We start from the raw sequence: 25,084 nt of genomic DNA on the forward strand, positions 1-25,084 counted from the left end.
GCAACCGACTAATGTGAGGCACCCAGGTTTTTATTCCCAGAGCCTCTCTACACTGACCATGCACAGGCCACCTTGTCTTCCTGTGTCATGAGCAATTAGGACCCGTGCTTTACCTGCAGGTGGTGGCACCTGTCATACTCCAGCTGGTTAATAAACCTCTACTATACTCGCATGCCAAACCCCTTCATGTGTGATTTGTCCAGCTGTAGAGTCTCTATTCAGATCTAATCAACGAGAGATACCTGCCTAACCCAATCACTGTTACAGCACATACTGTATTGCTTTGCAGGCTCTCAGGCAGTGAAAGCAATGGCTTGTTATATTTGAGGCTTCTCAACCAAATCTTCTAGGCATTTGTTGAGGCACCTGCAATATTTTACCGAGGAGCGATACCACAAAAGCATGCACATGAACACTAAATCACTTCTACAGAGGAGCTGGTATGACAATGTAGGGTTACAGGTGAAACATGCACGGGAACAAGTCACTGAAATAGTGAAACACTTACTCTCCTAGACTTCGATCACAAAAGGTAAGCGCATTTCAGGAAGAGAGGAAAAAATACATTCTTGAGTTACAGCACAGTTAGTAACACGGGACACATTGAAAGCTTTTTACGTGTTATCCGAGTCAGTCCCACCTCCCACCCCTGAGCAGAACAACTTATTTCTCATAAGCATCTACTATACATTTTGGAAAGTTTGTCTGTTCGCTATGCATTTGGACACCTCTTTTTGCATGATAGTTTCTGAGATCAGTGAGCAGGTTTGTGTCTCTGTTTGGATACAATTGTATCCATTCCATTTTTAATTCTATGAGTTATTACAATTGTATGTCTTTATTGTATCGTATGTCTTTATTTAAATAGCGCCAAAAGTGTACTCAGCGCTTCACAAAGAATACAGTATAGGGAGTTATAATAATACAATACGTGCAGCAAAATCAGACAATAGGAAAGGAAATCCCTGCCCCGAAGAGCTTACAATCTAATTTCTCAAGCAAGTCAGCCACTGGGTCTTGTACCTGGTAGGCTATGTATCTGGCACGTGACTTCTTAATGCACATAGCCTGGAGGCAGATAAGGAGAGTCAGATAGCTATAACATTTACACAGAAAGCAGACGAAGAAAGAAGAGGAAGTGAGTTGGCACGTGAGGAGAAAGTAAGAATTCTGGAGAACGAGGGAGAGGCAGAAATAATTGGGGACATTATAAGGTATTAAAGGAAAGTGATGGGAGTGATAGAGATGAGGGGGGAGAGAGAGATAAGGGTATGAGGAGGATTTGGTTGTTTTTTTAGAATTCCCCAGCAACGCCAGGTACTTTAGTTTCTTATAACTTCCAGTTCATGAGATATTTAGTGCCAATTTCCCGAAGCAACAGGAAATCAAAATGGTTGCTGGTCTGGACATTGCAAGCCTGCTAATCAATAAGTAGCTCATTAGATCAGCGTGGTACACGTTTGCACCAATGACAAATTTAGACAAAGATGGAGGGTCCTAAAAAATTATTTCAGGGATCTAGGCCACAAGCTTAAGCCAACGACCTCCAAGGTAGTATTTTGTGAAATACTATCAGTGCCATGTGCTACAGCAGGGAGACAGTTGGAGGTTAGGGAGGTTAATGCGTGGCTAAGAAAGTGGTGTAGAAAGGAGGGTTTGGGTTTTTAGATCACTGGGACTCCTATTCTGAGAGGTGCTATCTTTATGGTAGCGATGGATTGCACCTAAATGAAGAGGGATCTTCTGTGCTAAGGGGGAGATTTTAAACTAGGATGGAGGGGGGAGGGACAAGAAACAACAAACTAGACAGAATAGATAGGAATGGGGAAATCGCTAGGGGTCATGGAGGCAGAATGGGGGCAAGTGCGAGCTTAGCGAGCAGCAAGACACCCATATTAATTACAGATAATACTATAACACTTCTTAAGACTAAATACAATTGGAGTAGAAAGTCAGGCGTAAATAAGATAATAGCACACACCAGAAAAAAATGCATAATTTGCTAATTAATGCAAGAAGCTTGACAGATAAAATGGGGTAGCTTCCAATTAATAGATACAAGGGATCGTAGGCATTACTGAAACATGGTGGGATGAAACTCATGACTGGGCAGTTCATTTAGAGGGCTATTCCCTTTTTCGGAAGGATCGAGCAAATAGAAGAGGTGGAGTATGTTTATATGTTAAACCGGATCTGAAACCTATTATAAGGGATGATGTTTATGAAGGGAATTCTGAAAATATAGAGATCTGTAGATAGAAATTAGACATAGAAGTAAACGTACAAAGAAAATGTTTGTAGGGATATGCTATAAAACAACAAATATCTGTGAGATAGAAGAAGCCAAAATACTTTTGTAAATGGTGAAGGCATCAAACCCAGATCATGTTTGCATAATGGAAGATTTTATTTTATACAGACTGGGGCAATGAGATTAGCATTACAACAAAAGGAAACAGGTTTTGGGGGGTGCTAAAAGACAATTACATGATCCAAATGATTGAGGAACCAACCAGGAGAGGGGCAATACTGGATTTGGTAATATCAAACAATGTAGAAGTAATAACAAATATTCAAGTCCTGGAACATTTGGGTAACAGTGATCATAACATAGTCTCATTTGAAATAAATGATAATAAAAAAAAGAATCTGAGGAATAATCTACAAGTAATACATTGGGATGATGATGATTTTGCAGGGAAAAATGTGGAGGATAAATTGTCAGTCTTTAAAACATTGTTAGATAAGCACACTTATCAGTGTATACCCTTGGGTAATAAGTATAAAAGAAACAAGTCTAAACCAATGTGGCTAAATAAACAGGTAGGGGAGGAAATGGACAAGAAGAGGAAGGCGTTTAGATTATTTAAGTCAGAAGGGACGGAGACATCGTATCAGAATTATAAGGAATGTAACAAAAATTGCAAAAGGGCAATCAAATTAGGAAAAATTGAAAATGAGAAAAGGATTGCAGTAGAAAGGAAGATCAACCCTAAAAAGTTCTTTAAGTACCTTAATAATAAAATAAAAAAATAGAAGAGAAAATATGGGACCCTTTCAGTGTCAGATGGGCCAGCAATTTATTGGAGATAAGGGAAAAGCAGAGGTATTAAACAAATTCTTTGCCTGTATTAACCAGGGAAAAACAATTGCAATTATAGTGCCGCAGGAGGAAGCCACAATCTCTACAGTACATCAACGAACAATTGGTTAACTGGGGAAGAAGTTTATAGGCGGCTTGATAAAATTAAAGTAAAGAAGGCAGCTGGCCCCGATGGCATACATCCAAGAGATCTTAAGGAGCGAAGTTCAATAAATAGCCAAACCATTATATTTAATATTCAAGGACTCCATTTCCACAGGCTCAGTACCACAAGATTAGCGTAAAGCAGATGTGGTGCCTATATTTAAAAAGGGAGCAAGATCACAACCGGGGAAATACAGACCTGTAAGTCTGACATCAATAGTGGAAAAGCTACTTAAAGGTTGAATACGGGATAGTATTCAGAAATACCTAATGGAAAACAAAATGTGTAATAATCAGCATGGATTTATGTAGGATAGGTTGTGCCAAACTAACCTTATTAGTTTCTTTGAGGAGGTAAGTAGGAATTTAGACCAGGGTAATGCAGTTAGATTTTGCAAAGTCTTTTGATACAGTTCCACACACTAGGTTAGGGTACAAAATAAAACAAGTTGGATCTGGATTGAAAACTGGTTGAAGGATAGAAAACAGAGTCGTAAATGGAACTTTTTTAAGGTTGGGCTAAAGTTGTGAGTGGAGTACATCAAGGATTGGTACTGGGATCCCCTTTTTTTTTAAATCTTATTTATTAATGACCTTGAGGCTGGCATAGAGAGCAAAATCTCCATCTTTGCTGATGACACCAAGGCCAGGTCCGCAGTGGCCGCTGCGGCGTGCCAGCCTCACACCACAGCACAGCCTTCTATGGGGCAGGCCCTAGTAGGCATGTGTGGGCACGCAAAGCGCAATGACGCGTCCACTGGCAGGGAAGACAAGAATGTTGTCTTTCCTTGCCATGACGCAATCACGTGGTGTGCGGGCAGCGAATGGAAGGGCAGATTGTGTTTCCCAATTGGAGTGTGCTATGCTTTGCTGACGTAATGTCGCGCCCCCTCCCCCTGTCATGGCCGCGCCCCCCCATCTCTCCCCCTAGACCGCACAATGCGGCTTTCAACTGTGCGCGTGTGCTGCAGGCAACACTGGGGCCATAGCTTTAATTGTGTAAGGTAATAGAATCAGAGCAGGATGTAATTTCTCTTCAGAAGGACTTGGAGAGACTGGAAACGTGGGCAGGTAAATTTCAGATGAGGTTTAATACAGATAAATGTAAGGTTATGCATTTGGGAAGCATGAATAAACATGAGCCTTACAAATTAAATGGGGATACATTGGGGGAATCCTTGATGGAGAAGGATTTAGGTGTGCTTGTAGACAGCAGGCTTAGCAATAGCGCCCAAAGTCATGAAGTAGCTGTAAAGGCAAACAAGATCTTATCTTGCATTAAACAGGGAATGGGTGGAAGGGATGTAAACATAATTATGCCCCTATATAATGCATTAGTAAGACCACACCTTGAATATGGAGTACAATTTTGGGCACCACTATATAGAAAAGACATTATGGAACTAGAAAAGTGCAGAGACTAGCCACCAAATTAATAAAGGGGATGGAAAAATCTGACTTATGAGGTGTATGGATCTCCAGCAAGGATGACCCCTAACCTCGCTGCCTCTACCAACATGGCTGCCGAGGCAGGAATTCAGCCTGTGCCTGAGCTGGATTGCTCACACCTGCCTGCTCCCTTTATAAGGCTTCCATTTCCCGCTCTCCTTGCCTGTGTATGGTACTCCCTACCTTGTCTCCTGCTTGTTGCGGTTTTGCCTGCCTCAGATCCCTGCCTGCTGCCGGACTACTCTACCTAGCAGGTCTGTCTCCTTGACAGTACAAAGCTACATATACGCAAACGTAACATGAGGAGAGGCTAGTAGCTAAATTAGATTTATTTACAATAAAAGAGGTGTTTAAGAGAGGATATGATAACTATAAACAAATATATTATGGGACAATATAAAAAAATGTTATTCATCCCAATACAAAGGACACTGGGCCATACCTTAAGGTTGGAGGAACGGAGATTTCACCAGCAACAAAGGAAAGGGTTCTTTACAGTAAGGGTAGTTACAATGTGGAATTCATTACCCATGGAGACTGTGATGGCAGATACAATAGATTTGTTAAAAAAAAGGTTGGACATCATTTTAGAAAGGAAAGTTATACAGGGATATACCAAATAAGTGTACATGGGAAGTATGTTGATCCAGGGAGAAATCTGATTGCCAACATTTGGAGTCAGGAAGGAATTTATTTTTCCCCTTATGAGACATCATTGGATGATCTTTCACTGGGGTTTTTTTTTTTTTTTGCCTTCCTCATGATCAAAATACTGTAAATACGAATATAGGATAAAGTATCTGTTGTCTAAATGTAGCATGCAGTAGGTTGAACTTCTTGGACGTATGTCTTTTATCAGCTGTAAGTAACTAGGTATTTATGTTAGATGGTGATCTACTCGCAGATTAGCTGCTGGTGTCCGATACAGTATTTGTGCAAGCAATTCTGGTACAGGAGTCCACATTTCTTGCAATAAAAAGATGTTCATTGCTTTTTAAAAGTATCAAACTAATTAATAATGATCTTTGTTACTGGGCCCATGAAGTAGCTTCAGCAATGCTGCTTCAGATGCATGAAGTTACAGAGCTGGAAGAAATTACGCTGATTTGCAGTGCATTGCAGGCCTCTCTGGCAACACTTTTTCACCCCACAAATATCCCAAACTAGCATAAAACATTGCACTGCCTGAAGCCGTCTTTAACATGCAGCCAGGTGCAAAAACTATACAAGATAAATACTCTGCGTTCTACTAATGGACGTTCTAGTCACAGGGAGGGTTACGGTGTTCGGGGGGGGGGGGCGAAGGGGGCAAGGGGATGAAAGAGAAAGGAAGTACAAGAGATAAAGAGGAATGAAGATTAGGATATAAACTTTATATTGTAGAACAGTGTTTCCATCCTTTTTTTGCTTAAGGAACCCTATAATTATATTGTGAAATTCAGCAGAACCCCAACCCTCTCTAATAGTGCATCAGAGATCAGATGCATTGTAAGAAACCCCAACCCTCTCTAATAGCGCATCTGAGATCAGATGCATTGTACATTCTTCTGTATTTGGTATAATTTTCAAATGACCTAAAAATTGCAGGGAATCCTTTAGGGATGCCCGGGGAACCCAAGTGTTTTTTTAGGAACCCTTGTTGAAAAACACTGTTGTAGAATAACAGACCTCTTACCATTTGATATATTGAAGTAAAAATATTTCAACTTTTCTCCTTATAACTATAGAATTACACACATCTGTCCAGAGATTTTTTTTTTAATTGTTTACCAATGCCAATCAATAAGACCACGACTACAGGAGATAGAATAGAGAGAGGTTTTCCCCCTGCCTATCTAAAATGTTTGTGTCACCAAACAGGTCATCCCGAACATGGCTCCGGGTCTAATTACTGGAGTGTTTTGAGAAGGAATGGTGATCATGACAACAATAATAATGATAAAAACGAAAGGTCTAACCCCTTTAGTGGCGACACCATCGGAAAAAGTTATATTTCTAGAAACCCGCCCCTGCTCACCTCCTTTTGCTCTACTTGAAGTGCTGTTTTTAAGATGTCTCGGAGCTGGCTCAGCTGTTTTCTTTCTTCATCTTGGACTTGTTTGATCTGAGGAAAAATATTAAAAGATACATCAGGGCTGCTTACTAGCGGTTAATCTTATACCATTTATCTGACCCAAAAATGTTAAGACACAGAATAGGCTGAATTAGCCATTTCGATGTACACCAATAGTAGCTTTTGTTGATTTCCCCCCCCCCCCCCCCTCCTAGCAGCTGCATGGATCAAATGAACTACAGGTGAGACAACCATAAAATCACAGATATACAGACATTGTTAGGGATCTCTTAGCCATAGCCCATCTAATCTGCTCATTTTCCAACCGGCTGTGAAGCATCAGATCCCTTGCACTATATGGCATTTCACGCGTTTAGGATACAGTTCTGGCTCTCCCAAGTGTCTCACTTGGGATACGGTTTCATGGACCCCACTAACCTTTCAGTGAAGTATTTGCTCATATTCCCCTTCAAACAACCACCCTTCAAAACGTGACCTCTTGCTCTAACATTCCTCTTCTTTTGATGTACTGTAGTTCAAAAGGAACATACGGAGAGCCCTTCAAAGTTTAAAAATAAAAGCGGTGTACACTACAATTTCACCTGTAACAAACCATCACGTTGGTCTATTGAAAGGCACCATAACCTACGACAACATAACTCATCTTCTGAAAATGTTTCCATCTTGTACCTTATTAATACCATTTATGTTCTTTGTTTTTGATTGGAGGGATTGTACATTTGATAAGGGCACATTCCTTAGCAATGGGTAGATCTGTTTGACTGCATTTATTAGAAAATGACCAGATAAGCACAGCTGAATTGGCTGGCCCTGCAAGACTGTTGAGATGGGATTTCTCTAATGTCTATAGACAGGCTTGTGAACAGATAATCATGTAATATGCATTACTAGTTCTAAAATGTCACTTACCAGTAACCAATGATGGAGTCATATGGGGATAGGAATTAAAACACCCCAAGAAAAACCTACATCATCACGTCATGTGTGGTTTTCACAGCTGCTCAAAGATGATTCATTTAATTTCATCCTTGCTGCAAAAACTCTGTACCAGCAGGCAGAATAAATTGTCTACGTACTGAAATGTGATGCTAAATTTTCAGACCTGTAGAACTGTGTTTTACAAATAAAGTAAAACGAGAACGTGGGGATGTGTAGCCTAGGTTTCCCAGTGCAAAAAGCACTGCAATAAAGAAATACCATGAAATAAATCAGATTTTTAATTGATACATTCAATGCTAATCTGACCCTGTTTTCCAACTACTGTATAAGATTTTGATTCATCACTCCCGGGTAATGACTGCATTTCTTTTAAATAACGTTTTTGTGCTTTCTGCTGAGATTTTGTCCTTTTTACAGTCAAAACAGCTTGGAGATGCCTGCTCGTATATGATTAGGCTTCTTGGGAGTGATTGAAACGGCTGTTTTCATGCAGAATAAAGGTTTGGCTATAGATTGATTCATCTGTAGACTCATGTAATAACCATAAAGAAAATAAAAACACTGAATCAGTAATATCTTCGAGAGAGTTCCTTAATCTAATGCTCAAAATTATTTTTTTTAAATTGAAATGCAAAAAAGCAAAAAAAAAAAAACATTTTTTTTAATGTCATTGTTATTACATTTACATGCATTTTTGTATTGGTTTGAGGTATTCCCATGTATGCAACACTGTGTGTACAATTAACTGGCGAGAGTGAATCCCCCCCCTAAAATGATTCAACACGAGGCGCAGTCATCGAATGGGGACCGCACCTGAATTCCCAACTCTTCCCTAACTCAGATCCACAGGCCAGGTATTGTGCCTAAATAAGTAGTTCCTCCCCCAAACACTCCCTTTTATTTATTTTTTTAACCAGGATGGGACCAGAGCGTCCCTGTACCTCAGGAGTGGTCAACTCCAGTCCTCAGGGGCCACCAACAGGTCAGGTTTTAAGGATATCCCTGGTTCAGCACAAGTGGCTCAGTCAACAACTGTATAGTACAATTCCAAAGTGCGGGGAAACAGTTTCAGGGGAGGAGAATCCTGCTTGTGCAGCCAACACAACATACACCAACAATTTCTTCAGAGTGCAGGTCTCCTCTGGGACAGACATACAAAGGAGAGCTCTAGTCACACGTTCATCATGCAATTCTCCCTTTAATGTGACAGCAAAGACCAGTGGAAAGACAATGTTTCCGGTCCCATATGGACCTTTCACCTGATGAAAGAAATTGTCAGTCAACGACTGACCGGTTGGTGGCCCTTGAGGACTGGACTGGACCCCTGTTGCTGTATCTGAACTGTGTTTGTTTGCGGACCAGCATCCTTAGGTACTCGACATACTTTTTGGTAAAAGTAGCCACAGTAATTCCTGGCGTTTAAATCTCCCACATCACCTGGGCTAATAAGAAGTCACAACGGATAACATGTGAGATGTACCCCTGGGAGGGGACCGGACACTACTTTTACCGCAAGAAGGAAAATGGCACATTTCAGCAGTTTCCTTGTTTGTTGTTCTCAGATTCCTTTAAAAAGTTCACCAGCCAATGTTTAAAGAACCCAAATAGTTATCCAACATACGTGGTATGAATTGCGTATTCCATTGGCTGTCACTTGGGTATGTACTGCTATGTGGACTGCGGCTTTAATTCACGTACCCATTTTTTATTTAGTTAGCCGTGAAAAAAGAGACAAGGAAAATAAATACTGTAGTATTATTACACCAATATACACGGAGAGACAGATGCTCAAACACATTGTCATGTTATTTACTAAACTGTGATCGTTTGGCACTATCGCACGGAAACTACCATTTAAGTCATCGTGAGTTTCCAGGAGTTTAATGAATAGCCTGCAATGTATTATAAATATCGTCCATTTACTTGGTTTTAGAGCTAATAAAAACACATGTGATCTGTAAACACTACAGTATATAAATTTTTTTTTAAAAATCCAAACTCCTCACCGTGTGTAGATCTGTTGAAAGTTTTTCAATGGAGGGTTTCAAGCATTCAACGGCTTTTAGTCCATCCTGGAAAAAGCTGGCAAGAAAAAGCGCAGATGTGTTAATCACAGACTGGGTCAAGTTCAGGAAAAAAATCCTGACATGCTACTTAACCTCGGTAATGTCAGCACCTGCAATACCGTCTAAAGACAGGGTGGCCAACTCCAATCCAACAGGTCAGCTGTTCTGGATATTCCTGCTTCAGCACAGGTGGCTGTCATAATGACAGCTTCTGATTGAGCCACCTGTGCTGAAGCAGAGATATCTGGAAAACTTGAGGACTGGAGTTTGTCAGTCCTGCTCTAAAGCAACCAATGGATTAACATTCTTATTTCTTTTTTTAATCCTACGAAAAAGGAGATCACCTTTAGTACATAGTTGGTGCTCCCTATAACACAATACAAAAATACACCTGTACGTTTAAGAATTCCTGTAAAGGAACTGGAGGGTGCTAGGAGGGCTTCTGAAGTTCCGAGTGACCAGTTGGAGTGCAGATGCCTGAATAGAGATTGTGAATTCTTCTGAATGGAGTCATCTACCTACTGTGTTTAACGTTGCAATTTTATTTTCACTCCTCCATTCTACTGTGCTGCAAAATATCCCGGTGCGTTAAACAAATAATAGCATCACAGAATTTCATGGCCACCTAGTCTGGACATTTTCCGATCTGTTGTAAAATCTTAGACCAGCGATCGTCAACCAGAGCTCCGCGAGCACCCCTCAGGGTTCCCGTGGCCGAAGGAGGGAGGGGGTGCTGGGCCAACTCTCCCAGCTGTCCCAGGCCTGGCGGCACCCCACGTAGCAGTGACCTGGTGGCTCCTGTGCTCAGCAACAGCGGCCGTCGATCGGTCACTACTATTCTTCCTCTCCCTACTCCTGTCGGCACCGAAAGTCGTGTCAACTTATGGCTTACAGGAGGGAGAGGAAGGATCGGGTAAGAGCACGCTCGTGTGTGTAAGTGAATGGGGGAGAGTAAGTGTGTGTGTAAGCGAGAGGGGGGAAGTGAGTGTGTAAGTGTGTATGAGGGGGTGTTGTATAGAAGAGAGGGCGAGAGTGAGGGAAAGGGAGAGTGTGAGGGGGGGGGGCTTATCCTGAGCATGTTTGCATTCCCTTACTGTTATTGTATGGCTAGTCCATGAAATTCACCACACTTTGTGATGAATGACTTCCCATTACCCCATCAGCCTACCCCAGAACATGGCCTCTTCTTCCAACACTTCATTTTCTCTCACACACACTTCCCTCGTGTACTTTGCTGAAACCCTTTAAGTATCTGAAAGTTTTAATTATTTCTTCCCCCCGCCCATCTATCGTCTAACTCTAAGCTGTGCATATATTGAGGTCCTTTTCCTGATAAGTCGCATGATGTAGGTAGAGCACGTATTATTTCAGTAGCGCTTTCTTTGCACAATCTTCAATTTATTTATGTCCTTCTGGAGCTATGGTCACCAGAACTGAACACAGTACTCTAGGTGAGGTCATTACTACAACTAATTACATTCATTCAATGTACCACCACATGCTCTCCATTTGGAAATTAGGGCGATGGGACATGTAAGTAAGTCCTTGGATAGGAGGATTCACGATATTTTAGTATACTCTGCCACGTGTGCATGTCCCGTCGGATATACACACCAGATGATATATATATATATATATATATATACACACACACACATACATATATACACACATACATATATACACACACACACACACATATATATATGCAAATATATATATACACATATACACACATTTCCATTGCAGGACATATTTATAAAATATTTCTCCAGAGTACAACAATGGGTTGTAAAGTTACTTACACCACTAAAGGTAACCGCGCACGGCCTCCACACAAAGGTCTATGACATGTATATAATTCTGTACATGTCTGTGAGTAGGTTTATTGTATGGTTGCCACATTTAACTTTTTATAATACGGGACGCCAAAATCCACCATCAAAGTGTGACATCATAATGAGTTAATGACTGACCGTCAACATTGTTATACAAGCTTTATAACCGTGTTTCTGGACAAAAACAAAGTAATATATTCACAGCCCAACTTTAACACAAGCAAATGTTTCTAGCTGAATGGTATCTGTTCTTGGCGGGGAAAGATGCGCACTGAGCGGTGGGAATGAAGTATTTTCAAAGCAGGTGCTACATTTTATTTTGTCAAGTGAACATGCAGGGGGCATGTTTCCGGCCCCTCCTGTCCTTTGTCAGGTAGGTGAATTCCTGAGTAGCCAGAAATGTGCTGCCCCGCTCTCCATTTTACTTTCCTGGAAATATTCGAAGCATTTTTTCCTAGCAAAGCAGGAGGGTTTGCTTCACTAACACAGCTAGTGAGAGAGTTAAATAGCCACAGGCTCTCGGATCTCAGCTCTCCATCAAGCACTGCTGGATTGCTGCTGTTCTATGGATGCCCCTGGGTGACTGTAATGCATTTGTACATAAAAACGCTTCCCCCCCCAAAAAAAAACATTTAACAAATTAGTTTTCTCGACTGATTCCTTTGGCAGCGGCAACCTATACAGAGATACAGTAATCGGATTACAAGATCCATTTGTGTGATTAGATTTTCACTTATCAGACTGTGGAAGCAGAATTGAATTTGCTAAAAGCAAACGATGAATCCAACGGGCAGAGGGGCGATCATAAAAAGACAGAATTACATCAGGAGCCAAAGGACAGAGGTTAGGGGGCAAATGAGGTGGGCGTTATTGTATTAGCAATAACACTATCATTTAACGCTGATTAAAACTTTTAATGATGCCTGCACAGATCAAAAGTATGAATTGATAGTGTCCATGCAGCCAACGTGCTATTTCATTTATTCACAGCCCCACATTTTCAGTGATCAGGGTCACCCCCGGTTCGGTTCTTTTGTAAATGTAACAAGCTTCTTGAAAAGGCCTCGACTCCCGTTCTATGTCCATATTCGTTCTTCTGGGAGATCACACCGTAGCCATACTTTTTGTTGGCATTTATACCAACAGTCATTGCAAATAATGCATGCTGGCTGCTCTGATATCGGAGAGGTCCAATGCATTATTTTTTTTTTATTTATTTATAAAATGTTTTACCAGGAAGTAATCCATTGAGAGTTACCTCTCGTTTCCAAGTATGTCCCTGGGCACAGAGTTATGATGACAAATACATGGTTACAAATACAGAGTTACATTAAGTGAACAGGGTTATACATTATATACAAGACATTTCATGCACAGAGATAATATATTATAGGCGAATGTAACCGTTATAGACCAGATTAAAATGTGAGACAGCGTTAGTTTTGAGTGAACTTAGACTGGTGGTGGCTGTGAGAGTCTCCGGTAGACTGTTCCAGTTGTTGGGTGCACAGTAAGGGGAGGAGGTACGTCCGGATACTTTGTTGCTCGCAGAGAATGGTAAAGGAGAGTTTACTAGAGATGTACAAACTGGCCGCAAACAAGTCAACGCATTTTTCACTTGCAAAAATGTAAATATCAAGTTTGTGAAATCTTTGCTAGTCCCCCTCCCAAAAATGTCCCCATTGTCATAAAAAAATGTTTGTTTGTTTTTTTGGCAAAAATGGGAAAGTTTTGCCATTTTCAAAAAGGTCTTTCACGAATTTCATAAAAAAATATATATATATATTTGGAGGGCCACATTAATTATTTGGGACAAATCTGCCTTTTTGAGGGGGGGAAATGCTGCAGAAAAATTGCAAAATTTGCATTGATTATATATCTATATAATCAATCTATATCTATATAATCAATGCAAATTTTGCAATTTTTCTGCAGCATTCCCCCCCCTCAAAAAGGCAGATTTGTCCCAAATAATTAATGTGGCCCTCCAAATATATATATATTTTTTTTTTATGAAATTCGTGAAAGACCTTTTTGAAAATGGCAAAACTTTCCCATTTTTGCCAAAAAAACAAACAAACATTTTTTTTATGACAATGGGGACATTTTTGGGAGGGGGACTAGCAAAGATTTCACAAACTTGATATTTACATTTTTGCAAGTGAAAAATGCGTTGACTTGTTTGCGGCCAGTTTGTACATCTCTAGTAAACTCTCCTTTACCATTCTCTGCGAGAAACAAAGTATCCGGACGCTCCTCCTCCCCTTACTGTGCACCCCACAACTGGAACAGTCTACCAGAAACTCTCACAGCCACCACCAGTCTAAGTTCACTCAAAACTAACGCTGTCTCACATTTTAATCTGGTCTATAACGGTTACATTCGCCTATAATATATTATCTCTGTGCATGAAATGTCTTGTATATAATGTATAACCCTGTTCACTTAATGTAACTCTGTATTTGTAACCATGTATTTGTCATCATAACTCTGTGCCCAGGGACATACTTGGAAACGAGAGGTAACTCTCAATGGATTACTTCCTGGTAAAACATTTTATAAATAATAAAAAAAAATAATGCATTGGACCTCTCCGATATCAGAGCAGCCAGCATGCATTATTTGCAATGACTGTTGGTATAAATAAAAAGTATGGCTACGGTGTGATCTCCCAGAAGAACGAATATGGACATAGAACGGGAGTCGAGGCCTTTTCAAGAAGCTTGTTACATTTACAAAAGAACCAAACCGGGCGTGACCCTGATCACTGAAAATGTGGGGCTGTGAATAAATGAAATAGCACGTTGGCTGCATGGACACTATCAATTCATACTTTTGATCTGTGCAGGCATCATTAAAAGTAGATATATATATATATATAGATATAGATATAGATATATATATACTGTATATATATATACACACACACATACACACATACACACAACAAGTGTCTTTGTCACCCTCTCCTACCCGGTCATATTACTGTATACATCAATGGAAAGCTTTTTGCAAGAAATTTCCAGGAAAACGGTCAGGTTTTGGGATTTCCAATATTTTGGAGCTTGAAATGTCACCCCAACCATTTGTGCCCGCACCCATCCTCCGGCTGTGTTATTCCATTGCTCCCCTCCAGTAGTCTTACAAATGACAGCAAAGCTTACCATTTAAAATCAGATACTTAAATCACCATAAAATCCTACAAGCTACAGTTCGTTCCAAATCCGTATCACTTGCAGTTTAGTGACATTGCATGCGTGTGGCCCTGCTGCTCTTTTATTACTGGGGCACTGGGATAATTAGGTGATGAATCATGCTGCGTGCTTAGGCTGCTGAGCTCATGTTTACTTCATACCCCTGGATTCTGAAATTGCACATTGCAGCCCTGGCAAAGTTTATGCTATTGGTCCACTTTTGATTTCAAATATTTATTTGTGTTGTATGTACTATACTTTCTGCACTGTGTTCTTTCTGCTAACAACTCAGTTTTTGCTGGTACAAACAATGTTCTTCAGCAGCGGAATTCCTCCCCCCCCCCCATAAACCTGTTCTTCCTTTTTTTAAATAGCTGTAGCAGGGGGCCACTCCCAATGTAGGATACATTCATTTACTTTGTCCTGCACGCAGTAAGGCAGTGTTTTTCAACAGAGGTTCCAAGCAGGCCTTGGGTTCCCTGGGTATCCCTAAGGGTTCGCAATTTTCAGGTCATTTGAAAATTGTACCAAATACAAAAGAATTTACAATGCATCTGATCTCAGACGCGCTATTAGAGAGGGTTGGGGTTCCTTACAATGTATCTGATCTCAGACGCGCTATTAGAGAGGGTTGGGGTTCCTTACAATGTATCTGATCTCAGACGCGCTATTAGAGAGGGTTGGGTTCCTTACAATGTATCTGATCTCAGACGCGCTATTAAGCTACTCTTATAGTTCCAGCGACGGCTACAGTCGCTGGAAAAATCAAATTGAGATGAATTGCAGTGATAGCGACCAAGCCGTCGCACCGCGCTTACTATAAGCGCACGCGACGGCGGCAATGCATTTGTTTTGACGCAACGTTGCGGCACTATAAGCGCAGCCTTAGAGAGGGTCGGGATTCCTTACAATGCATCTGATCTTAGATTAGAGAGGGTTGGGGTTCATTACAATGTAAGTGAACTGGGGCGCTCCCTTTGCACAATGCTTGAAACTGAACAGAAGAATAAGGTCAAAAATAAATATACATTTATGACGCCTGACGAAGGATTCAATTATCCGAAATGCGTTGTGTGTGCAGAGACCTGGACCAGAAGTTTTGTGTCTGCTCGAGGACACCATAGCTGGCGCCTGCACTGACGGTCAACAGTCCTGTAGACCGGACGCGGCGAACAGGAGCACACTGCACCGGAGAGCGGGAGGTTGACGTCGGTGTCCCTAAGCAGTTTTTTACATGTGAGTGAATTGTTGTCTCACATTCTTTGCCAAATAAACGTATTTTTATTCATCTGTGTGGCGCTGTCTTCCACTACATGCGCCCTGAGTGGCCATTCCATGATGTACAGAGGGAGAAGGAGCATGACTGACTAGCAAGAAGAAGGGAAAGAAAATAAAGATACCTATAGTACTACCCAGTACCACACAGGCCCGTGTGAGTACATATTACGTTATACTCTTATCACCCCTTTGCTCTTAACCATTGGTTTACTATTGTACAGTATGTGTTTTCAACTACTGGTCTGATATTAACTCTGACCCTTGTCTGAGCCCCTCTGTCTCTCTTTCTACCTATGTTCATTACAATGTATCTGATCTCAGACACACTATTATTGAGGGTTGGGGTTCCTTACAATGTATCTGATCTCAAACCCGCTATTAGAGAGGGTTGGGGTTCCTCAGAATATTACAATATAATTATAGGGTTCGTTAACCAAAATAAGATTGAAAGATATTGCAGTAAGGATGTACAACTGCAAGTAAGCTTGAAGTCTGCCTACAGCACACAGAATAATGGGAGATCAGATTGATACAGTGCACATGAAGTTAAAACCCTGAATTGCTAAGCTCTCACTGCCCTGTCATTCCAATAAAATAATATTTACATAAAAGCTGCAGACCCAGCAATATCCTACATGCTTTTTTTTTTTCTATAGCAACCATTTACAAAGACACACTCCCTTCCTCTTCTGAAACAGGTTCTGGCACATACCTTTGAGCCCTGCCCTCTCTCTAGCAGTGCACCAACTGTACCTAGTGACTTACTGGGCACATAATCTTCCCCACAGAACTTTGCATCTTTAGTCCTCTTCTGCTGCACTGGCAGCCATTTAGTGAACCCTAAGCTGAATTTTCGCCGATCAGATCGATCGGCAACTTAGCTAATTACTTACCATTGTGTGGCTTGATGCACATATTAAAGGGAAATAAAACTAAAATTAAAAACTGCAGCATGGACTGGTGCTTTAAGCTATTTATTTTCGGTAATAAGAAGCTGGTCACATATACGCTGCAGTGCCAGTCTCGCAGAGTACCGCAGCAGTGCCCGTCTCGCAGAGTACCGCAGCAGTGCCCGTCTCGCAGAGTACCGCAGCAGTGCCAGTCTCGCAGAGTACCGCAGCAGTGCCAGTCTCGCAGAGTACCGCAGCAGTGCCAGTCTCGCAGAGTACCGCAGCAGTGCCCGTCTCGCAGAGTACCGCAGCAGTGCCCGTCTCGCAGAGTACCGCAGCAGTGCCTGTCTCGCAGAGTACCGCAGCAGTGCCAGTCTCGCAGAGTACCGCAGCAGTGCCAGTCTCGCAGAGTACCGCAGCAGTGCCTGTCTCGCAGAGTACCGCAGCAGTGCCTGTCTCGCAGAGTACCGCAGCAGTGCCAGTCTCGCAGAGTACCGCAGCAGTGCCTGTCTCGCAGAGTACCGCAGCAGTGCCAGTCTCGCAGAGTACCGCAGGAGTGCCAGTCTCGCAGAGTACCGCAGCAGTGCCTGTCTCGCAGAGTACCGCAGCAGTGCCTGTCTCGCAGAGTACCGCAGCAGTGCCAGTCTCGCAGAGTACCGCAGCAGTGCCTGTCTCGCAGAGTACCGCAGCAGTGCCAGTCTCGCAGAGTACCGCAGCAGTGCCAGTCTCGCAGAGTACCGCAGCAGTGCCAGTCTCGCAGAGTACCGCAGCAGTGCCAGTCTCGCAGAGTACCGCAGCAGTGCCAGTCTCGCAGAGTACCGCAGCAGTGCCAGTCTCGCAGAGTACCGCAGCAGTGCCAGTCTCGCAGAGTACCGCAGCAGTGCCAGTCTCGCAGAGTACCGCAGCAGTGCCAGTCTCGCAGAGTACCGCAGCAGTGCCTGTCTCGCAGAGTACCGCAGCAGTGCCTGTCTCGCAGAGTACCGCAGCAGTGCCAGTCTCGCAGAGTACCGCAGCAGTGCCTGTCTCGCAGAGTACCGCAGCAGTGCCAGTCTCGCAGAGTACCGCAGCAGTGCCTGTCTCGCAGAGTACCGCAGGAGTGCCAGTCTTGCAGCAGTGCCACAGCAGTGCCTGTCTCGCAGAGTAACGCAGCAGTGCCTGTCTCGCACAGTACCGCAGCAGTGCCCGTCTCGCAGAGTACCGCAGCAGTGCCTGTCTCGCAGAGTAACGCAGCAGTGCCTGTCTCGCAGAGTACCGCAGCAGTGGATGGCACAGAAGAAATTATTATTTTTACAAGAAGAGGACATGCGCGCAATACTAACACACATTATAACTATTTCTTATGGATTGGATTACGATTTGTTTCCTCAATGCAGCCATGTTTTTCAACACCAAGGTTACAAGAGATAATAGCTCATGAACCAGGTGCAAAAAATGGATATATATATTTTTTAAAGTCATGCATCGGCGATTACTGCTTAAAGAAAACAAATGCAAACATCCGCATTAACTACACATCACAAAACACACAGATTAGTCCTTTTTGTAAAGATTCACAAGGTGTTTTGTTAATTTAGCCTTTATTCGTATTTTGTCATTTCTAAGTCATTTTCCTACTGTCCTTCAATGGTAAAAGCTATTTAGCATAGAGATCATTTTGTTTCAGAATAAACACTTACTTTGCTTGACAGGAGCAATGTGATCTCATGAAGATGCATCAAACTACATATTGCGAGTCTTCATACTGTACATCTCCTCCAGCTTCCATGACACTAATTTCATTCATTGATTTATTTCTGCGAAACAGCTCAACATCCAATGTAATAACTCTCAGATATTATTTTAAGCCCTGCAGCCTGGCCTTCTACAAACACTGGGCGTTTAATTAGAAAAAAACTGTGACAAATATGCAGTATTACCCTGAAGCAAAGCTCCATGGTCATCATCCTTAACTCAAAGTGTGATCTGGCTTATTAGATCTAGCAATTACAGGCTCCAGTTAAGGCCTTTGGTGTATAAAAGTGGATGTCTGCTCAGTTGCTGGTGTACATGCTCTGCATGTTTTGTTATTAAATTGCTGGTTGTTTCCTACATTCTGTTAATTGTTCTGCATGAGAACTCAGGTTGACCTCAGACGGCTGCAGGCAGATCTTCAACCAACCGACATATCTATACAAATACCTCAAACCATACGTTCTGCTTCTCTTAAGACCTGGAATATAAATATAACCTTACAACATGTAACATGCAACATGGCTCAGTTAATGTAAGCTTGAAATTATTTATACGGAACACACTATGCACGGAATGGGACGAGTGGACGCAGCCGTTTTGCCGCAGACTTTTAGCCGCCAAGAGATACTTTACCACTGCCGCCTTTTCACTGCTGGCCGTTTTAGCCTCAAGGTAGCTAATTAGCGTTGGGGTGAGGGGTTTTTAAGGTTGGGGATCTGGGTAAGATTTTTAGGCTGAGGGTTTTTTAGGGTAAGTAAGATTTTTGGGATAGGCGTTTTTAGACCAAGGTTAGGGGCTTACCTTAGAGGCAAGATGTCCCTGTGGAGAGGGGAGTGGCGGCTAAATGCCACTGGCGACTTGGTCGCGGGGAAATGGCAGTGACCAAACATCCAAGACAGCTCTCTGCAAGAACACAGATGTCCTGGGAGAAGGCTAAATGATATTGCAGGGGAATATATTTGAATGACAGTTAATTCCCCCATTTCACATATTAGTTGGATTCATTATTTCATTTATTAGTTGGATTATTTCCCGAATTATTTTTTTTGTTCTGATCAGGGTCGAGCTGGAACAAAACGTTGGTGGAATAGTGAAAATAAATAAAATAAAATAAATGTTTGGCACAACAACTGTGACACAAATGATTCTTTCTTCTGTTACATCTGGTCTTTTAACATTGCTCTAATAACATGGCTGGGGCGACATGTCAGAGGTCCGTATGTCATGGGCACGTGCTCTGTTTCGTAGGAGCAGATGTGGCTGAGCGCGCCGAAAGAACATCTAGCGGGATCCAAATGGAAATAGAGACCTCTCCACTTGTTTCTGGCATCTGGAGTCGTGGTGCTTCACGGGATCACGGCAGGGGTGGTCACAACATGGAGGTTTACGCATCACCAGACACCCTGGCATTGTAAAGGTTAACTCTAGCCATCATCATTTGCTGCAACCTATTTGGCCACGTTCAAAGATAATTTGAGAGGAATTTTATTATCAACATCTTTAAAGGTGTAGTTCAATCTGCTCATTTTATTTTTACATGGGTGGGAATGAAGGCATCTCCAGAGTACTGTAGATCCATGTTAATTTCAGTGCCGGGCAGCTTCTAGTTCCTGAGATACTTACATCTGAAGGTATTCCCCAGTACCATCCCCTATTCCCTGCAGGGCAAACAAAATGAAGGCTTATATCTCTAGCGTCACGTGGGCCAATAGATTGGCCTGCGTTTCGTAAGATATTTAAGAACCAGGACGTAACCGTCAGCACCTAGAGAGGCAAGTGTCTCGGAAATCCAGAGGTCCCCAGAGCCAAGATTCAAGCAGCTCGGCTCCGGGGACCTCTCATTCATCACCATTTGTTTTAAAAAGATCACTATGAAGGGATGCACCTTTAAGTAAAAGTCACACAGATAACGTGGCTTACCATTAGCTGAGGGTTACTCAACAACCCAGACAGATCCATTCATGGTCAATTCAAATAAATGAGAAACAGAAAATTGAACACGCAAGACCCCATCTCGCCAAGGCAATTCTGAGCTGTGGAGCAGATCGTGGGAGAGAAGAAAGCTACTCTTAAAGCCTTCTTGCAGTCTATGCAAAGAAGATTTAACATATACCGACAAGACTTTGCATTCGAGTGGCTCTGCATTATACCTTCGGTAGATAATCGGCCTGGAACATAGTGGTGGATCGTTTAGCCACCTACACTGCCTGTTTTTACTTCTGAAACTAAAAAAGATAAATATGATCCCGCATAGCTTGTAATTGAGAATCATCAGAAATTCATACCAAAGAGGAAACCAACAAAGCATCTAAAAAGGTACTGATGTTGTAACAAAATACTTACTGAAAATGGTATAAAGAAAAATAAATTATATGTTAATATCATTTTGTTCACAAGCTCTGTCTCCACTGAGACAGATGGAGGATAAACGCTAATGTTTAGCTTGTTGTTACGTTGTATGTGGGGATAAAACATGCTGGGTATGTTTTGTGTTGTGCAGAATGATTCAGATTTATGTGTACAGAAGTAATCTCTTGTAGCTCTCTCCATAAAATAATCCCATCTGCCATCTAATTTGTTGTGTAGCTGAATATCTCTCTAAAATATTCTTATGCCGATGTTCACTAAGACCCGTTAGTTTATGTAACGGGACGTCAACATCACAATAACAGTAATTCAAGAAAAAAGAAAAAAAAAGTAACGTTAACCCATTATTTAGAATAACCATGATATGCATAACATTCCCTAAGCTCCGTTAAGGTTAACGCCTTGTGGGGGTAGGAGAAGGGAGGTTATATTAAGTTCTACCTGAAGCATGGCTGGGAAAGGAGAGCCTGCCGAAAAATGGCTGGGAAAGGAGAGCCTGCCAGAACATGGCTGGGAAAGGAGAGCCTGCCGAAACATGGCTGGGAAAGGAGAGCCTGCCGAAACATGGCTAAGAAAGGAGAGCCTGCCGAAACATGGCTGGGAAAGGAGAGCCTGTCGAAACATGGCTGGGAAAGGAGAGCCTGCCGAAACATGACTGGGAAAGGAGAGCCTGCCGGAACATGGCTGGGAAAGGAGAGCCTACCGAAACATGGCTGGGAAAGGAGAGCCTGCCAGAACATGGCTGGGAAAGGAGAGCCTGCCGAAACATGGCTGGGAAAGGAGAGCCTGCCGAAACATGGCTAAGAAAGGAGAGCCTGCCGAAACATGGCTGGGAAAGGAGAGCCTGTCGAAACATGGCTGGGAAAGGAGAGCCTGTCGAAACAGGGCTGGGAAAGGAGAGCCTGCCGGAACATGGCTGGGAAAGGAGAGCCTACCGAAACATGGCTGGGAAAGGAGAGCCTGCCAGAACATGGCTGGGAAAGGAGAGCCTGCCGAAACATGGCTGGGAAAGGAGAGCCTGCCGGAACATGGCTGGGAAAGGAGAGCCTGCCGAAACATGGCTGGGAAAGGAGAGCCTGCCGAAACATGGCTGAGAAAGGAGAGCCTGCCGAAACATGGCTGAGAAAGGAGAGCCTGCCGAAACATGGCTGGGAAAGGAGAGCCTGCCGAAACATGGCTGGGAAAGGAGAGCATGCCGAAACATGGCTGGGAAAGGAGAGCCTGCCTAAACATGGCTGGGAAAGGAGAGCCTGCCGAAACATGGCTGTGAAAGGAGAGCCTACCGAATCATGGCTGGGAAAGGAGAGCCTGCCGGAACATGGCTGAGAAAGGAGAGCCTGCCGAAACATGGCTGGGAAAGGAGAGCATGCCGAAACATGGCTGGGAAAGGAGAGCCTGCCGAAACATGGCTGAGAAAGGAGAGCCTGCCGAAACATGGCTGGGAAAGGAGAGCCTGCCGAAACATGGCTGGGAAAGGAGAGCCTGCCGAAACATGGCTGGGAAAGGAGAGCCTGCCGGAACATGGCTGAGAAAGGAGAGCCTGCCGAAACATGGCTGGGAAAGGAGAGCCTGCCGAAACATGGCTGAGAAAGGAGAGCCTGCCGAAACATGGCTGAGAAAGGAGAGCCTGCCGAAACATGGCTGAGAAAGGAGAGCCTGCCGAAACATGGCTGTGAAAGGAGAGCCTGCCAGAACATGGCTGGGAAAGGAGAGCCTGCCAAAACATTGCTGAGAAAGGAGAGCCTGCCGAAACATGGCTGGGAAAGGAGAGCCTGCCGGAACATGGCTGAGAAAGGAGAGCCTGCCGAAACATGGCTGGGAAAGGAGAGCCTGCCGAAACATGGATGGGAAAGGAGAGCATGCCGAAACATGGCTGGGAAAGGAGAGCCTGCCGGAACATGGCTGAGAAAGGAGAGCCTGCCGAAACATGGCTGAGAAAGGAGAGCTTGCCGAAACATGGCTGGGAAAGGAGAGCCTGCCGAAACATGGCTTGGAAAGGAGAGCCTGCCGAAACATGGCTGGGAAAGGAGAGCATGCCGAAACATGGCTGGGAAAGGAGAGCCTGCCGGAACATGGCTGAGAAAGGAGAGCCTGCCGAAACATGGCTGAGAAAGGAGAGCTTGCCGAAACATGGCTGGGAAAGGAGAGCCTGCCGAAACATGGCTTGGAAAGGAGAGCCTGACGAAACATGGCTGAGAAAGGAGAGCCTGCCGGAACATGGCTCAGAAAGGAGAGCCTGCCGGAACATGGCTGAGAAAGGAGAGCCTGCCGAAACATGGCTGGGAAAGGAGAGCATGCCGGAACATGGCTGGGAAAGGAGAGCCTACCGCAATATGGCTGGGAAAGGAGAGCCTGCCGGAACATGGCTGAGAAAGGAGAGCCTACCGAAACATGGCTGGGAAAGGAGAGCCTGCCGAAACATGGCTGGGAAAGGAGAGCATGCCGGAACATGGCTGGGAAAGGAGAGCCTACCGAAACATGGCTGGGAAAGGAGAGCCTGCCGAAACATGGCTGGGAAAGGAGAGCCTGCCGAAACATGGCTTGGAAAGGAGAGCCTGCCAGAACATGGCTGGGAAAGGAGAGCCTGAAGAAACATGGCTGGGAAAGGAGAGCCAACCGAAACATGGCTGGGAAAGGAGAGCCTGCCGAAACATGGCTGGGAAAGGAGAGCCTGCCGAAACATGGCTGGGAAAGGAGAGCCAGCCGAAACATGGCTGAGAAAGGAGAGCCTGCCGAAACATGGCTGGGAAAGGAGAGCCTGCCAGTACATGGCTGGGAAAGGAGAGCCTGCCGAAACATGGCTGGGAAAGGAGAGCCAACCGAAACATGGCTGGGAAAGGAGAGCCTGCCGAAACATGGCTGGGAAAGGAGAGCCTGCCAGTACATGGCTGGGAAAGGAGAGCCTACCTGAAATACGGCTTGGAAAGGAGAGCCTGCGGAAACATGACTGGGAAAGGAGAGCATACTGTACCTGGCATAGGGCTTGGACAGGAGCATACTGTACCTGGCATAGGGCTTGGAAAGGAGGGCATACTGTACATGTTTAGTAGAGAAGGAGACATAATGAATGAATAACCAGATACTTGTAGGGGGGACCCCTAAACCTAAACTTGATAGAAGGCAGGTACTGGGTTGCAGTCCCGGATGGTAAGCTCACTAATAAGTGACGCTGTTGTTAACAATGACACCAGGAAGATTGAGCATAATAACACCCTATAACGTACCAATTGTCTAAATAAAGTCCTGAACAGGAAAACATGTAGCAAGCGATTGACTCACTCTGAGTGCTGCACAGTCCATGCGATCCAAAGGTGAGGGGTCCCCATGGTCTGTACATGTTTAGTAGTTTTACCTGAGCGCAGGACCCGGTCATGAATGCAGAGACTTTTCACCGGAATAAAGAAACTACAAATATTTCAGGAGCCAAGGGGTCCCCAGAAATCGAGGGACCACAAAACAGCTCCCAGTTAAGACAAGATAAAAAAAACACAAATGGGACTGCTTCTTTAATATATTAACCACAAGTAGCCAGTTAGACTGTTAGTGGTTAAACAATGACCATAAACCCTTTACCCCAGTCATTTTGAGCTACTCTACGGCCTGCAGGATTAATAACCCCCTGGAACTAATCCCCTGTGGTAATCCAAAGGCAAGATGTCCAACCATATAAGACCCCCCACAGTCTCCCCCCAAAGTAAAAAAAAAAAAACAATTCAGTCTCTCCCCCACCTCCCCAAGTTAAAATAAATACAAAAGTAAAAAGTTAAATACAACCGCAACACAAATAAAATGAATCCAAGGCTCCAAACTCAGGACCCAGAGGCCTAGTGTAATCTATTGGCATCCATGTACCCCAATGACGCATCCTCGACCTTGATTGAAGCAATTGATCCTCTCCTGCTTGCAGAACAATACTGTGGCAATATTTTCTTGTTTATCTTCTATTTTCATACCAGATGCCCATCCTCACACGTCCTCTCATGGCTGTTGACTGGGGGTGGGGCCCATATA

General features: G+C 43.5%; 1 protein-coding gene across 8 annotated transcripts in view; it reads right to left on the minus strand.

Annotated features, from left to right (window-relative positions):
* The window catches only part of ASAP2 (ArfGAP with SH3 domain, ankyrin repeat and PH domain 2), a 199,894-nt gene that overhangs the window by 53,465 nt on the left and 121,345 nt on the right, over positions 1-25,084 (minus strand). For all 8 annotated transcript variants that reach the window (XM_075598335.1, XM_075598332.1, XM_075598336.1 and 5 more), the window contains 2 exons: positions 9,716-9,791; positions 6,714-6,800 (listed from right to left, as the gene is read on the minus strand). In XM_075598335.1, coding sequence (XP_075454450.1) covers positions 6,714-6,800; positions 9,716-9,791 — 163 coding nt within the window. The remainder of the gene's footprint in view (positions 1-6,713; positions 6,801-9,715; positions 9,792-25,084) is intronic.

This window comes from Ascaphus truei, chromosome 4, assembly GCF_040206685.1.
Source record: "Ascaphus truei isolate aAscTru1 chromosome 4, aAscTru1.hap1, whole genome shotgun sequence".
Lineage (NCBI taxonomy): Eukaryota > Metazoa > Chordata > Amphibia > Anura > Ascaphidae > Ascaphus > Ascaphus truei.